At 50.8% G+C, this 14,117-nt stretch overlaps 1 protein-coding gene across 3 annotated transcripts in view; it reads left to right on the top strand.

Annotated features, from left to right (window-relative positions):
- The window catches only part of polr3e (polymerase (RNA) III (DNA directed) polypeptide E), a 75,848-nt gene that overhangs the window by 4,741 nt on the left and 56,990 nt on the right, over positions 1–14,117 (top strand). For all 3 annotated transcript variants that reach the window (XM_063059409.1, XM_063059407.1, XM_063059408.1), the window contains 3 exons: positions 2,138–2,226; positions 11,298–11,348; positions 11,445–11,522. In XM_063059409.1, coding sequence (XP_062915479.1) covers positions 2,191–2,226; positions 11,298–11,348; positions 11,445–11,522 — 165 coding nt within the window. In that variant the 5' untranslated portion in view covers positions 2,138–2,190. The remainder of the gene's footprint in view (positions 1–2,137; positions 2,227–11,297; positions 11,349–11,444; positions 11,523–14,117) is intronic.

Genomic DNA, 14,117 nt, shown 5'->3' with positions numbered 1-14,117 from the left:
AAAGGAAGGATGTGCTGACATTAGATGGAGGAATAGAAGAATGATTCCTAGAATGAAAGGGTTAACGTACTTTCTGGAGTTAATGAAGAGAATCTTATTGAAAGATCTAGAGAGGATGTTTCCTATAGTGGGAAAGTAGCACCAGAGTGTGGTGGAATTCGTTGCCACAACCGTCTGTGGAGGCCAAGTCATTGAGTAAATTTAAAATGGTGGTTGATAGATTCTTGATTAATCAGGGTGTCAAAGATTGCGGGGAGAAGACAAGAGAATGAGGTTGAGATAAATCTGCCATGGTGGAACAGGCTCGATGGGCCGATTGGCCTAATTCTGATCTTAGCTTTTTGCTGTTTGTGAGAGCTGGCATTGATGTGTTTCCTACATTACAGCAGTGACCGAAGTTACTTGTTGTAATAAAACACAACAGCCTGAGCACGTGACAATGTAGGAGATATTAAAGCCCATTTCTTACTTCATCTGTCCTGGTTATGAATTCTAACTGGTAACAAACCTGCTGACTAAAGAGGTCTATGGAGAAAGAGTTATGATGACGCTGCCTAGATGTGAACGTTTCAAAACAGTTATTTGGAGTTGTAGATGCAATGGGTTACATAAAACCTTAGTTGTTGGGTAATACATGAGGGTCAGGAGAAATTGAGCTCATGCACATTTGCGTTGGCAGCTCGTTCCACACTCTCACCACCATCTGAGTGAAGAGGTTTCCCCTCATGTTCCCCTTCGATTTCTCACTTTTCACCCTTAACCCATGACCTCTATTTGTAGTCCCAACCAACCTCAGTGGAAAAAGCCTGCTTGCATTTACCCTATCTTTACCCCTCATAATTTTGTATACGTCTATCAAATCTCCTCTCAGTCTTCTACATTTTAAAGAATACAGTCCTAACCTATTTGGTATTTCCTTATAACTCAGGTCCTCCAGACCCAGCAACGTCCTTGTAAAATTTTCTCTGTACTCTTTCAATCTTGTTTACATCCTTCCTGTAGGTGGGTGACCAAAACTGCACACAATACTCCAAATTAGGCCTCATTAACATCTTATCCGACTTCAACATAATGTCATATCTTCTGTACTCAATACATTGATTTATGAAGGCCAGTGTGCCAAAAGCTTTCTTTACGAGCCTCTCTAGCTGTGATGCCACTTTCAACAAATTATGTACCTGTATTCCCAGATCCAATTTGTTTTCACAGATTCACTTTATTTTATTTCGGATTCAAAGGAGGTTCATGAAAATGATTCCGGGATTGAAGGGCTTGTCACATGAAGGGTGTTTGATGGCTCTGGGCCTGTACTGACTGGAATTCAGAAGAATAAGGGGTGGATCTCATTGAAACCTAACAAATGTTGAAGGGCCTTGATAGAGTGGACATGGAGAGGATGTTTCCTATGGTGGGGGAGTCTAGGGCCAGAGGACACAGCCTCAAAATAGAGGGCCATCTGTTGACCAGAGAGTGGTGAAGTTGTGGAATTTGTTACCCCAGATAGCTGTGGAGTCCAAATCATTGTGTATATTTAAGGCAAAGGTTGATAGATTCTTGATTGGTCAGGGCATGAAGGGTTACAGGGGGAAGGCGGGGGATTGGGGCTGAGGGGGAAAATGGATCAGCCATGATGAAATGACAGCAGATGTGATGGGCCAAATGGCCTCATTCTGCTCCTATATCTTATGGTCTTTATTTATCACCTGTACATTGACACACACCAATAAATGCATCATGTGTGTCACTGACCTACACAGTCCACGGATGTGCTGGGGGCAGCGCACGAGCATCACCGTGCTTCTGGTGCCAACATAGCCTGCCCTCAATTCGCATTGTCCTGTATGTCTGGAAACCGGAGCTCCCGGAGGAATCTCACACGGTCAGTGGGAGAATGTACAAACTCCTTACGGACTGTGGTGGGATCACTTGTGCTGACCACTACGTTACAGTACCACTCTTGCCTTTGGACTGCACATTAGCTTCAGAGGCTCCTCGGCAGCAGCCTGTTCCGCTGACTTGGTGAATCCTCTGAGCTGTGCTTGGCTGGTACCTGGTCAGCTTTGGAGATCACTGCTGGGGGAGGGTAGTGGGCAAATGAGGAGCCGAACTTACCAACAACCTGCTTCTAATGTTCCAGGTGTGGGAGCACAGACCGGCCAGCAGCGGGCAGTCCAGCGCTCCTTTGTCGGCATGGCAACCGAAGACGATGACCCAGTTGTACAAGAGGTGAGTGAACCTCTAGAGCTTTCTCAGTAACGGCGGAGATGCTGTCCCCAGCTCCTTGTAGATTTAGAGCCTCGGCACAGTACGAGCTCTTTGGCCCACCATGTGCTAACCTACATAAAGATCAGCTTTATTTGTAACGTTTATCTTCAAAGCTTACAGTGAAATGCATCCTTTGTGTCACTGAGCAACATAGTCTGAGGATGTGCTGGTGGCAGCCTGCAAGTGTCGCCATCCTTCCAGTGCCAACATAGCACGCCACAACTCACTAACCCTAACCTGTATGTTTTTGGAATATGGGAGGAAACCGTAGCACCCAGAGGAAAGCTACATGGTCACAGGGAGCAGGTACAACTCATTACCAACCACGGTGGGAACTGAAACCTAACTGCTATACTGTAAAGTGTGCTAACTGCTGCGCTTTCTTGCCACTTTACTTGATCGTTCTAACCCTTCCCTCCTACACAGCCCAGAACCCTCCGTTTCTCCTCCCTCTGTGTGCCCGAGTCTTTTAATTGTCGTGAATGTATCTGCCCCTACCACCACCTTCGGCTGTGCATTCCACGCATTCACCAGTCTCTGTGTATAAAGAAGACCTATCTGTGATGCGGTCACTGCACTTTCCTCCAAGCTCTTTAAATGGATGCCCTCTGGTATTGTATTGGTCACCTGGTTCATGCTTCTCTGATATGCCCTCAGTTCCCAATCTCCAACTGTATGTCACTATTTTACTGCTTCTGTATGCTCAGTCCTCATTATCCACAAGAGTTTGGGCCATGGATTCCCACTGAATTACAACCAAGGCTCGCTCCTGTGTGTTTTGATGGGGGTGTTATGGATCGTGTAGAATAGTGGTCGCCAACCGGTCGATTGCAATCGACCGGTCAATCTTTGAGACTTTATAATGCTCACATTACAGCATCTTTAATTCTATGTTTCATTATTTAGTGTTATTTCAACACGAAAAATAAATGAATAAAACAGTAGATCCCCAAAAAAAGGAAAAATGCGCAGAAAAGACCGGAAGCAAAACCCCGCAACCCCGGAAACAACCTCTCCCCGCAAACAGCTCTCCCTAGCGGGAGAACCATTATCCTAATCTGCATCAACCTATCTTTATAATGCTTACATTACAATACTTCTCCCCCTTTAAATTCCAACATTCCCCAAATGTAAAAGAACTGGGAAACAAAAAACAGTGGTGTTGTAGCGATGTGCTACACACAGCGCTAGAATAACCACACGGAGTCGGTGAGTTAGAGTTGCGATGAAAGAGATTTATTCAAACTTCGTGGCCCACTTTAAAGCCTTCCTGTTCCCGCCCTCCCTGGGCGGTACTACTGTGGGGAATGTATATTCCCAGACACCTTCTGCGCACGGGATTTTCCCCCTGCTGGTGAAGATGGCCTGGCGCCCTTTTTGCTGCCGGCCCTCTGCCTGCACACGCTGTTTTGTGAGCCGGTTCGTGGGTGCCAGAAAGTGGGTCGCCACATAACCCCCCCCCCCCCCCAGAACCGGCGATACCTCCCCCAATGTCCACAGTCTGGATCAGCCTCTGTTTGGGAGGTCTGCCCCTGCGCCGCGGTGCCTGAGCCTGGACCGGTTGCGCCAAGTCCACACGGGCCGGTTTGAGTCGGTCCACCGTGAAAACCTCCTCTCTCCCCCCAATGTCCAGCACGAACGTGGACCCGTTGTTCCTGATCACCTTAAACGGCCCCTCGTAGGGCCGCTGTAGCGGTGCCCGGTGTCCGCCCCGTCGTACAAAAAGAAACTTACAGTTTTGCAGGTCTTTGGGTACGCAGGTCGGGCTCTGTCCGTGCTGTGAAGTGGGTATGGGGGCCAGGTTACCGAGCCTCTCCCGTAGTCTGTCCAGGACTGCTGTGGGTTCTTCCTCTTGCCCCCTTGGGGCTGGTATGAACTCTCCTGGGACGACCAGGGGCGCGCTGTACACCAACTCAGTCGACGAGGTGTGTAGATCCTCTTTGGGCGCCGTGCGGATTCCGAGCAGGACCCAGGGAAGTTCGTCCACCCAGTTAGGCCCTTCCAGGCCGGCCATGAGAGCCGATTTCAGGTGACAGTGGAAGCACTCCACTAGTCCGTTCGACTGTGGGTGGTAGGCAGTTGTGTGGTGTAGCTGTGTTCCTAGAAGTCTGGCCATAGCCGACCACAGGCTGGAGGTGAACTGGGCGCCCCTGTCGGAGGTAATGTGGGCCAGTACCCCGAAGCGTGCTACCCAGGTTGCGATCAGTGCTCGGGCGCAGGATTCGGAGGTGGTGTCGGTGAGCGGGACTGCCTCTGGCCATCTGGTGAACCGGTCTATCATAGTTAGGAGGTACCGCGCTCCTCGTGACACTGGCAGGGGGCCCACGATATCCACATGGATGTGGTCGAACCTCCGGCGGGAGGGTTTGAACCGCTGCAGCGGAGCCTTGGTGTGCCGCTGCACCTTGGCCGTTTGGCACTGCATGCACGTTTTGGCCCATTCACTGACCTGTTTACGCAGTCCATGCCACACGAACCTGTTGGAGACCAGCCGGACAGTTGTCCTGATGGAGGGGTGCGCTAAGTTGTGAATGGATTCGAACACCCGCCGGCGCCAGGCTGCTGGGACGACGGGGCGGGGTTGGCCGGTAGCTACGTCACATAGTAGGGTCCTCTCACCTGGGCCTACGGGGAGGTCTTGGAGCTGCAAACCGGAGACTGCAGTCCTGTAACTGGGGATCTCAGCGTCTGCCTGCTGTGCCTCTGCCAGCGCTGCATAGTCCACCCCCTGGGACAGGGCCTGTATGGTAGGTCTGGAAAGTGCGTCTGCCACGACATTGTTCTTTCCAGAGACATGCCGGATGTCCGTCGTGTACTCGGAGATGTAGGACAGATGTCGCTGCTGGCGGGACGACCAGGGGTCGGACACCTTAGTGATCGCAAAGGTAAGCGGTTTGTGGTCTGTGAACGCAGTGAAGGGCCTACCTTCTAAGAAGTACCTGAAATGCCGGATTGCCAGGTATAGTGCCAATAGCTCCCGGTCGAAAGCACTGTATTTGAGTTCGGGTGGTCGTAGGTGTTTGCTGAAGAACGCCAGGGGTTGCCAGCGACCCTCGATGAGTTGTTCCAGCACTCCACCGACTGCTGTGTTGGATGCGTCCACCGTGAGGGCAGTAGGAACGTCCGTTCTGGGGTGCACTAGCATCGCGGCGTTTGCTAAGGCTTCTTTGGTTTTAACGAAAGTGGTTGCGGCCTCTTCGTTCCAGGTAATGTCCTTGCCCTTACCTGACATTAGAGTGAACAAGGGGCGCATGGTTCGGGCTGCTGAGGGGAGGAAACAGTGGTAGAAATTCACCATACCCACGAATTCCTGCAAGCCTTTGATTGTGTTGGGTTGGGGGAAGTGGCGGACCGCGTCTACCTTGGCGGGCAGCGGGGTTGCCCTGTCTTCAGTAATCCTGTGGCCCAGGAAGTCGATGGTGTCGAGTCCGAACTGGCATTTGGCTGGATTGATTGTAAGGCCGAATTCACTCAGGCGGGAGTAGAGCTGGCGGAGGTGGGACAGGTGCTCCTGCCGAGTACTGCTGGCTATGAGGATGTCATCCAAATAGATGAATGCAAAGTCCAGGTCGCGTCCCACCGCGTCCATTAGCCGCTGGAAAGTCTGTGCGGCATTCTTTAGACCAAACGGCATTCGGAGGAATTCGAAAAGTCCGAACGGGGTGATAAGTGCTGTTTTGGGGATGTCGTCCGGATGTACAGGGATTTGATGGTATCCCCGGACGAGGTCTACCTTGGAAAAGATCCTTGAGCCGTGTAGGTTTGCTGCGAAGTCTTGAATGTGCGGCACAGGGTAGCGGTCTGGCGTTGTAGCCTCGTTCAGTCTGTAGTAGTCACCGCATGGTCTCCAGCCCCCCGTTGCCTTGGGCACCATGTGAAGTGGGGAGGCCCATGGGCTGTCGGACCGTCGTATGATCCCTAATTCTCCATCTTCTTGAACTCCTCCTTCACCAGTCGGAGCTTGTCCGGGGGAAGCCTTCGAGCACGGGCGTGGAGGGGTGGTCCCTGGGTCGGGATGTGGTGCTGTACTCCGTGTCTGGGCATGGCTGCCGTGAACTGCGGTGTCAGTACTGATGGGAAATCCGCCAGGACCCTGGTGAATTCATCGTCGGACAGCGTGATGGAGTCCAGGTGTGGGGCTGGCAACTGTGCTTCACCCAGGGAGAACGTTTGAAAAGTCTTGGCGTGGACTAATCGCTTCCCTTGCAAGTTGACCAGCAGGCTGTGGGCTCGTAGAAAATCTGCCCCCAGCAGTGGTTGGGCCACGGCGGCCAGTGTGAAGTCCCACGTGAACCGGCTGGAGCTGAACTGTAGCCGCACCGTGCGGGTGCCGTAGGTTCGTATTGTGCTGCCATTAGCGGCCCTCAGGGTGGGTCCCGGTTCTCTGTTGCGGGTGTCGTAACTCGTTGGAGGTAAGACGCTGATCTCCGCTCTGGTGTCGACCAAAAAGCGGCGTCCCGACTGCTTGTCCCAGACGTACAGGAGGCTGTCCTGATGGCCAGCCGCCGTAGCCATCAGCGGCAGCTGGCCCTGGCGTTTCCTGGGAATTTGCAGGGCGGTCTGCAGCGGCGGGCCTCCGTGCCCCACCGCTGGTGGTAGAAACACCGTTGTTCGTTGGGCTCCTCACTCCCGTCGCCGGGTTTTGTAGGCTCTGCTGCCGGGCCTGGTCTGGTCTGTCGTTGGGCACGCGGCTTGGTGATCTGTGTGACGGATGCCCCTCTCTCTTTCCTGGCATTCCACAGCACATCTGCTCGGGCCGCCACCTCCCGGGGGTTGCTGAAATCTGCGTCGGACAGCAGTAGGCATATGTCCTCGGGCAGTTGCTCTAGGAATGCCTGCTCAAACATGAGGCAGGGTTTGTGTCCTTCAGCCAGGGCCAGCATCTCGTTCATTAATGCTGACGGCGGCCTGTCTCCCAAACCATCCAGGTGCATTAAGCGGCGTGCTCGTTCGTGCCGTGAGAGTCCGAAAGTCCTTATGAGCAGGGCTTTGAATGCTGTGTATTTGCTGACCTCCGGGGGCGACTGTATAAACTCCTCAACTTGTGCAGCAGTCTCCTGGTCGAGGGAGCTCAGCACATAGTAGTAGCGAGTGGACTCCGAGGTTATCTGCCGAATGTGGAATTGTGCTTCTGCTTGTTCGAACCATAAATGGGATCGCAGCGTCCAGAAGCTTGGCAGTTTTAACGAAACTGCGTGAACAGATGCAGCGTCAGTCATCTCTGGTCCAAATATCGTTTGGGCCGTTGGGGTCACCAATTGTAGCGATGTGCTACACACAGCGCTAGAATAACCACACGGAGTCGGTGAGTTAGAGTTGCGATGAAAGAGATTTATTCAAACTTCGTGGCCCGCTTTAAAGCCTTCCCGTTCCCGCCCTCCCTGGGCGGGACTACTGTGGGGAATGCATATTCCCAGACCCTTTCTGCGCGCGGGATTTTCCCCCTGCTGGTGAAGATGGCCTGGCGCCCTTTTTGCTGCCGGCCCTCTGCCTGCGCGCGCTGTTTCGTGAGCCGGTTCGTGGGTGCCAGAAAGTGGGTCGCCACAGTGTCATTATCTTGTGTACCTCTGAAGCTTATACTAGTGTCTCAGTAACAGTTTACCAATACAAAACACCTGAAAAACGTGGCAGATTCAACATTCAGTCTAACAAAGGAAACTGTCCATTCAAATATTCAGTCTGTCAGGAGGTTTGCGAGGGCACTGTGCTGCAACAGATGAAAGTTATTAAATCTAAGTAGAGGAGCTGTCTTACTGACAGACACCTCACAGACTGTCTCAAACTTTCAGGGATCTAGCAGAAAGTATTCAGCCCCAGTCATCACACTGAGTGCAACAGTTAATTTTTATTCATTTATTTTTCGTGTTGAAATAGCATTAAATAATGAAACTTAGAATTAAAGGTGTGTTAATGTGAGCATTATAAAAATAAGTAATACCAATTAAGGTAATGGTAACATAGCAACACTCCCGCTACGGAAAGCGGCCTGCAAAGAGAGACTGCTTCCGGAGCTGCAGGGCTCCATTTCCAGTCCCTTCTGCCCCGGGGCGCATGCGTGTGTCTAAATGACTTAGTAGGTCGATCTTGCTTTTCACTAAGGCCGGGGTAGGGGATCTTGGGCTTACAAAGGTTGGTGACCAGTAGTGTAGAAGGTTGTCACAGGTTACACCAGAACATTGACGAGATGCAGAGCTGGGCTGAGAAGTGACAGATGGAGTTCAATACAGAAAAGTGTGAAGAGTGGACAGCCAGAGATTTCTTCCTGGGGCATAAGTAACCATACAAGGGGGCATAATTTTAAGGTGAGTGGAGGAAAGTATTGCAGGTGAGTATCAGGTCTTTTACGCGGAGAGGTGGGTGCATAGAACAGACTGCCAGGGTGGGTGGTAGAGGCAGATACATTAAGGATATTTTAGAGACTCTTAGATGGGCACATGGATGAAAGAAAAATAGGGAGGGAAGAGTTAGGAATACGTTAAAAGGTCGACACAACATTACCGGCATAAGCTGTTCTACGTTCATTCGATACAAAATCATTCAACCAAAAATATACCGATGCTTCCAGACCGCAATGTGCTTTAAAATGGAGATGGAAAAGATTCTGCAGATGTTGGAAATTGAGAGCGACACAAAATACTGGAGGATCTCAGCAGGTCAGGCAGCATCTATGGAGGAGAATAAACAGTCGACGTATTGGGCAAAGATCCTTCATCAGGACTGCATGAAGGACCTCGACCTGAAACATTGACGGTCCATTTCCCTCCATAGATGTGCCTGACCTGCTGAGTCCCTTCGGCGTTTTCATTTGTGGCGGCAGATTTATAGAACATAGAATAGTACAGCATAGTACAGCACAGTACAGGCCCTTCGGCCCACAATGTTGTGCCGACCCTCAAACCCTGCCTCCCATATAAGCCCCCACCTTAGATTCCTCCATATACCTGTCTAGTAGTCTCTTAAACTTCACTAGTCTATCTGCCTCCACCACTGACTCAGGCAGTGCATTCCACACACCAACCACTCTCTGAGTAAAAAACCTTCCTCTAATATCCCCCTTGAACTTCCCACCCCTTACCTTAAAGCCATGTCCTCTTGTATTGAGCAGTGGTGCCCTGGGGAAGAGGCTCTGGCTATCCACTCTATCTATTTCTCTTATTATCTTGTACACCTTTATCATGTCTCCTCTCATCCTCCTTCCCTCCAAAGAGTAAAGCCCTAGCTCCCTTAATCTCTTAATCGCAGCGTCTGCGGCTTCTATTTCTGTGGCTCCGTGGGAGTCTCGGTTGAGCTGGTCTGGCAAGGTTGTGTGTTCACATCTCGCTCTCTTCAATGGACATCTGAGGTGCTACCTTCGTGATTAATACCCTGTCTACTGCTGAATGGTGTGAAATATACCACTGTGAAAATAGCAGGTTTATCTCTCCCAGTGTTGTGGTTGATGTCTACTCATTCCTTAGTGCGTAGAAGGATGAGGGGAGATTTGATAGGGGTATACAAAATTAAGCGGTACAGATAGGGTAAATGCAAGTGGGTTTTTTCCCGTGGCATTTGGCAAGACTAGAACTAGAAAGTCATAGGTTAAGGGTGAAAGAAATATTTAAGGGAAACTTCACTCAGAGGGTGGTGCGAGTGCCAGTGATTGCAACATCTGAGGAATCTGCTTAAGTGTGTGGATGGGAGGGCTATGGAGGGCTTTGGTCTTGATGCACGTCAATGCAGGGGACTAGGCTGAGTTACAGTTCGGTGTGCAGGGGACTAGGCTGAGTAACAGTTCGGAGCGCAGGGGACTAGGCTGAGTAACAGTTCGGAGCGCAGGGGACTAGGCTGAGTAACAGTTCGGAGCGCAGGGGACTAGGCTGAGTAACAGTTCGGTGTGCAGGGGACTAGGCTGAGTAACAGTTCGGTGTGCAGGGGACTAGGCTGAGTAACAGTTCGGTGTGCAGGGGACTAGGCTGAGTAACAGTTCGGTGTGCAGGGGACTAGGCTGTGTAACAGTTCGGTGTGCAGGGGACTAGGCTGTGTAACAGTTCGGTGTGCAGGGGACCAGGCTGAGTAATAGTTCGGTGTGCAGGGGACTAGGCTGAGTAACAGTTCGGTGTGCAGGGGACTAGGCTGAGTAACAGTTCGGTGTGCAGGGGACTAGGCTGAGTAACAGTTCGGTGTGCAGGGGACTAGGCTGAGTAACAGTTCGGTATGCAGGGGACTAGGCTGAGTAACAGTTCGGTGTGCAGGGGACTAGGCTGAGTAACAGTTCGGTGTGCAGGGGACTAGGCTGTGTAACAGTTCGGTGTGCAGGGGACTAGGCTGAGTAACAGTTCGGTGTGCAGGGGACTAGGCTGAGTAACAGTTCGGTGTGCAGGGGACTAGGCTGAGTAACAGTTCGGTGTGCAGGGGACTAGGCTGAGTAAGTTCGGTGTGCAGGGGACTAGGCTGAGTGACAGTTCGGTGTGCAGGGGACTAGGCTGAGTAAGTTCAGTGTGCAGGGGACTAGGCTGAGTAACAGTTCGGTGTGCAGGGGACTAGGCTGAGTAACAGTTCGGTGTGCAGGGGACTAGGCTGTGTAACAGTTCGGTGTGCAGGGGACTAGGCTGAGTAACAGTTCGGTGTGCAGGGGACCAGGTTGAGTAACAGTTCGGTGTGCAGGGGACTAGGCTGAGTAACAGTTCGGTGTGCAGGGGACTAGGCTGTGTAACAGTTCGGTGTGCAGGGGACTAGGCTGAGTAACAGTTCGGTGTGCAGGGGACCAGGTTGAGTAACAGTTCGGTGTGCAGGGGACTAGGCTGAGTGACAGTTCGGTGTGGGCTGGAAGAGCCAAAGGGCCTGTTTCTGTGCTGTAGTGCTCTGACTTGTCAGTCGCCTTCCTTAAAGGATCTGTGTCCCCATTTTGAGGGTGGGCACTCCTCTGGCTAAATTATTTGGATTAGAGGAGCTTTGGTTTTAAGTGGCTGCTGGAAGGAATGAAGTGTGCTTGCAGGAGAGGTTGAGTACAATCTGCCAGCACCCACAGTAATACATCTCTCCTTTCTCTGCAGATCGATGTGCACCTAGCCAAGAGTCTGGCCGAGAAGCTCTACCTGTTCCAGGTGTGTGTCTCGTCGAGCCCCTTCTCTGTGCCCTTCATCTTTTTTTTAAAATTAAAGTTAAGCCTGCCCCGCCAACATTCTTCCTTTCGTCCGCAGTACCCGGTGCGTCCAGCTACAATGAAGTACGATGACGTCACCCACTTGTCCGCGAGGATAAAGCCTAAACAGCAGAAGGTGAGTCCCCTTTTCTGCCATGATCCCGTTGCCCTGCTGGTCGGTGGGTGACCCTGCTGAGGGGGTGTTTTTGCCCATCCGACCTACCCAGCCAGTGGCAGAGGTAACTGTTCAGCTGGGCTCGCGTGAGCTCCTCTGGGCCAGTGGAGTGAGAGGATAGCTAAGACATTTCAAAGGCAGGTTGTCTTAGCGGATCAGGGCTTTCTGAGTGATGGGGGGAGCGGGTGTACTGCTTTCCTTGTGCAATTGATTAACCGTTAAAAGGCAATGATTTTGATGGCACAAATGGAAGAAAGGCAACACAGGATTGTGTATCTGTGCTTTGGTCTGACCAAAAATTTCTACTAAATAACAATATAGCTGCCCTTCTGATGTGGTTGAACTGAATTTCAAAATTAAAGGTGGCAGTGCTATCAAAATAAAAGTCGGCAGGGCTTCGCTTCAAAATTAAAGTCTGAGAGGGTGAGTAATTTCGAGTTCTTCGATATACCTATCACTGAAGATCTCACCTGGACTGTAAACACTGGTTTTGTGGCAAAAAAAAAAGCACAACAGCGTCCCTTCCAATTCAGGCAACTGAGAAAGTTCAGCATGATCCCCCAAATCCGCAAGGCCTTCAGAGGCACCATTGAGAACATCCTAACTGGCTGCATCACCAACCTTGATCGCTGGACACTGCGGAGAGTGGTGCGGACAGCCCAGCCCATCTGTGGATGTGAGCTTCTCTCCATTGAGGACATTTACAGTTGCAAGTGCATAAAGAAGGTCTGGAAGATCATTAGGGACACCAGTCACCCCAACCATGAAGTGTTTCAGCTGCTTCCATCTGGCAAACGGTACCACAGCAGTAAAACCAGGACCAGCAATCTACAGGACAGTTTCTTTCTACAAGCCGTTGGGCTTATAAATTCACATGTCTCTACATTGCGGAGGAGTTGTAATGCAAAGGTTTTTACTCCCTCGCGTTGGAATTCAGCGTGGAACATTAATTCTGGTTCTCCTCCTTCACATCCCCGTCCTCAGTGGAGCTGCCACCATCGTTATTAATTTAATTTATTTGGAGATACAGCCCTTCCAGTCCAAAGAAATCAATTACACCCACATTACCAGTTAACGTACTAACCCGTATGGGGGAAACTGGAACACCCAGAGGAACCGCATGCAGTGACAGAGAGAATGTGCAAACTCCTTACAGACAGCGGTGGGAATTGAACTGGGTTTCTGGTGTTGTAATAGTGTTACGCTAACCACTACGGTACCATGGCCCCACCTTCCCAAGTCCCGCTGCTGTCTCTTCTTTTACTGTCACTTTACTGTTGCAGAGGGTGTTTCCAATAATGGGAAAGTCTAGGAGAAGTCTGCAGGTGCTGGAAAGTTGAACAACACACACAAAATGCTGGAGGAAATCAGCAGGCCACGCAGCATTTTGCACAGGAAAGTCTAGAGCAGCGGTTCCCAACCATTTTTATAGCATGGACCCCTACCATTAACCAGGGGGTCTGTGGACCGCAGGTTGGGATTAGAAGAGTGTCCCAAGATGGTGCTGGTAGCATACAGCAGCATTTTGTGGGAAGCTCATGAAACTGCCAGCTATTCTACTAAATATGCTTCTGGACTACAATCACTGCAATTTGAAGCCTGTAATTTTCTTTTCGGAGGTGTGCTATCTGCCGTTTATGCGGTCACCTGAAGGATTTGGCTAACTGGACTCTCTGCAATGCAGGTATGGTGGTTGTCGCATTGGCCATTGTTGGGGCAGAACCCAAAGACCCCCCCACCCCCGAACTGAAAGGTCGGGGTCCGAGAGCAAAAGCAAACTGATGTTTAGCCGATCTAAGCGCTGAACCAGATTAAAAGGATAAAGGAGTCGAGTCCGAAGGTGGAGGACCAGCTGTTGTTCCATTCCCTTCTCCGAGTCAGCCAAGATCCCCCTCCTGAGCCTGTCCCTCCTGCCTGCATTTGACCTGTCTCCCCTTCATTTCGCTACTGGCATCAGGCGGGTGAAGCAGGAGTCTTGCGGGTCCGACGCCGCCAGATTTGGGAGTAGTTGTTGCCCTGCAGCCATCGGGCTCCTGGACCAGTTGCTCTCGCCCCAGTGCTGAACTGGCTCCGTGGCTGTAGACTCAGTCACAGGGACTTGGTTCATGTTCTGTGTGTTATCTGTTTTATTTTTTTTATTGTTTGCACATTGGGTGTTTGTCAGCCTTGGTTGTGTGGGTTTTTGTGGATTCTGTTCTCTTTTGTTGCTTTGTGGCTGCTTGTAAGAAGGTGAATCTCAAGGTTGTATACGGTGTAGATTATAAATATGCTTTGAACTTGTTTTAATTTTTACAACAAATGAGGAATTTCTTTAGCATGAGGGTAGTGAATCTGTGGAATTCATTCCCACAGATGGCTGTGGAGGTCAAGTAATTGTGCATATTTAAGCTGTGGTTGATAGGTTGCAAGGGTGTCAGAGGTTATGGGAGAAAGCAGGAGAATGGTGTGGAGAGGGAAAATAAATCAGCCACTTCTGCTCCTGTGTCTTATGGACTCTCGTTGGGAGACTCCGGCTCACTGTACAATACATCTCTTCCTCTGCTACTGATCTGTGGA

Source organism: Mobula hypostoma, chromosome 9 (genome assembly GCF_963921235.1).
Source record: "Mobula hypostoma chromosome 9, sMobHyp1.1, whole genome shotgun sequence".
NCBI classification, from domain to species: domain Eukaryota; kingdom Metazoa; phylum Chordata; class Chondrichthyes; order Myliobatiformes; family Myliobatidae; genus Mobula; species Mobula hypostoma.
This window is presented reverse-complemented; position numbering and strand designations above follow the sequence as displayed.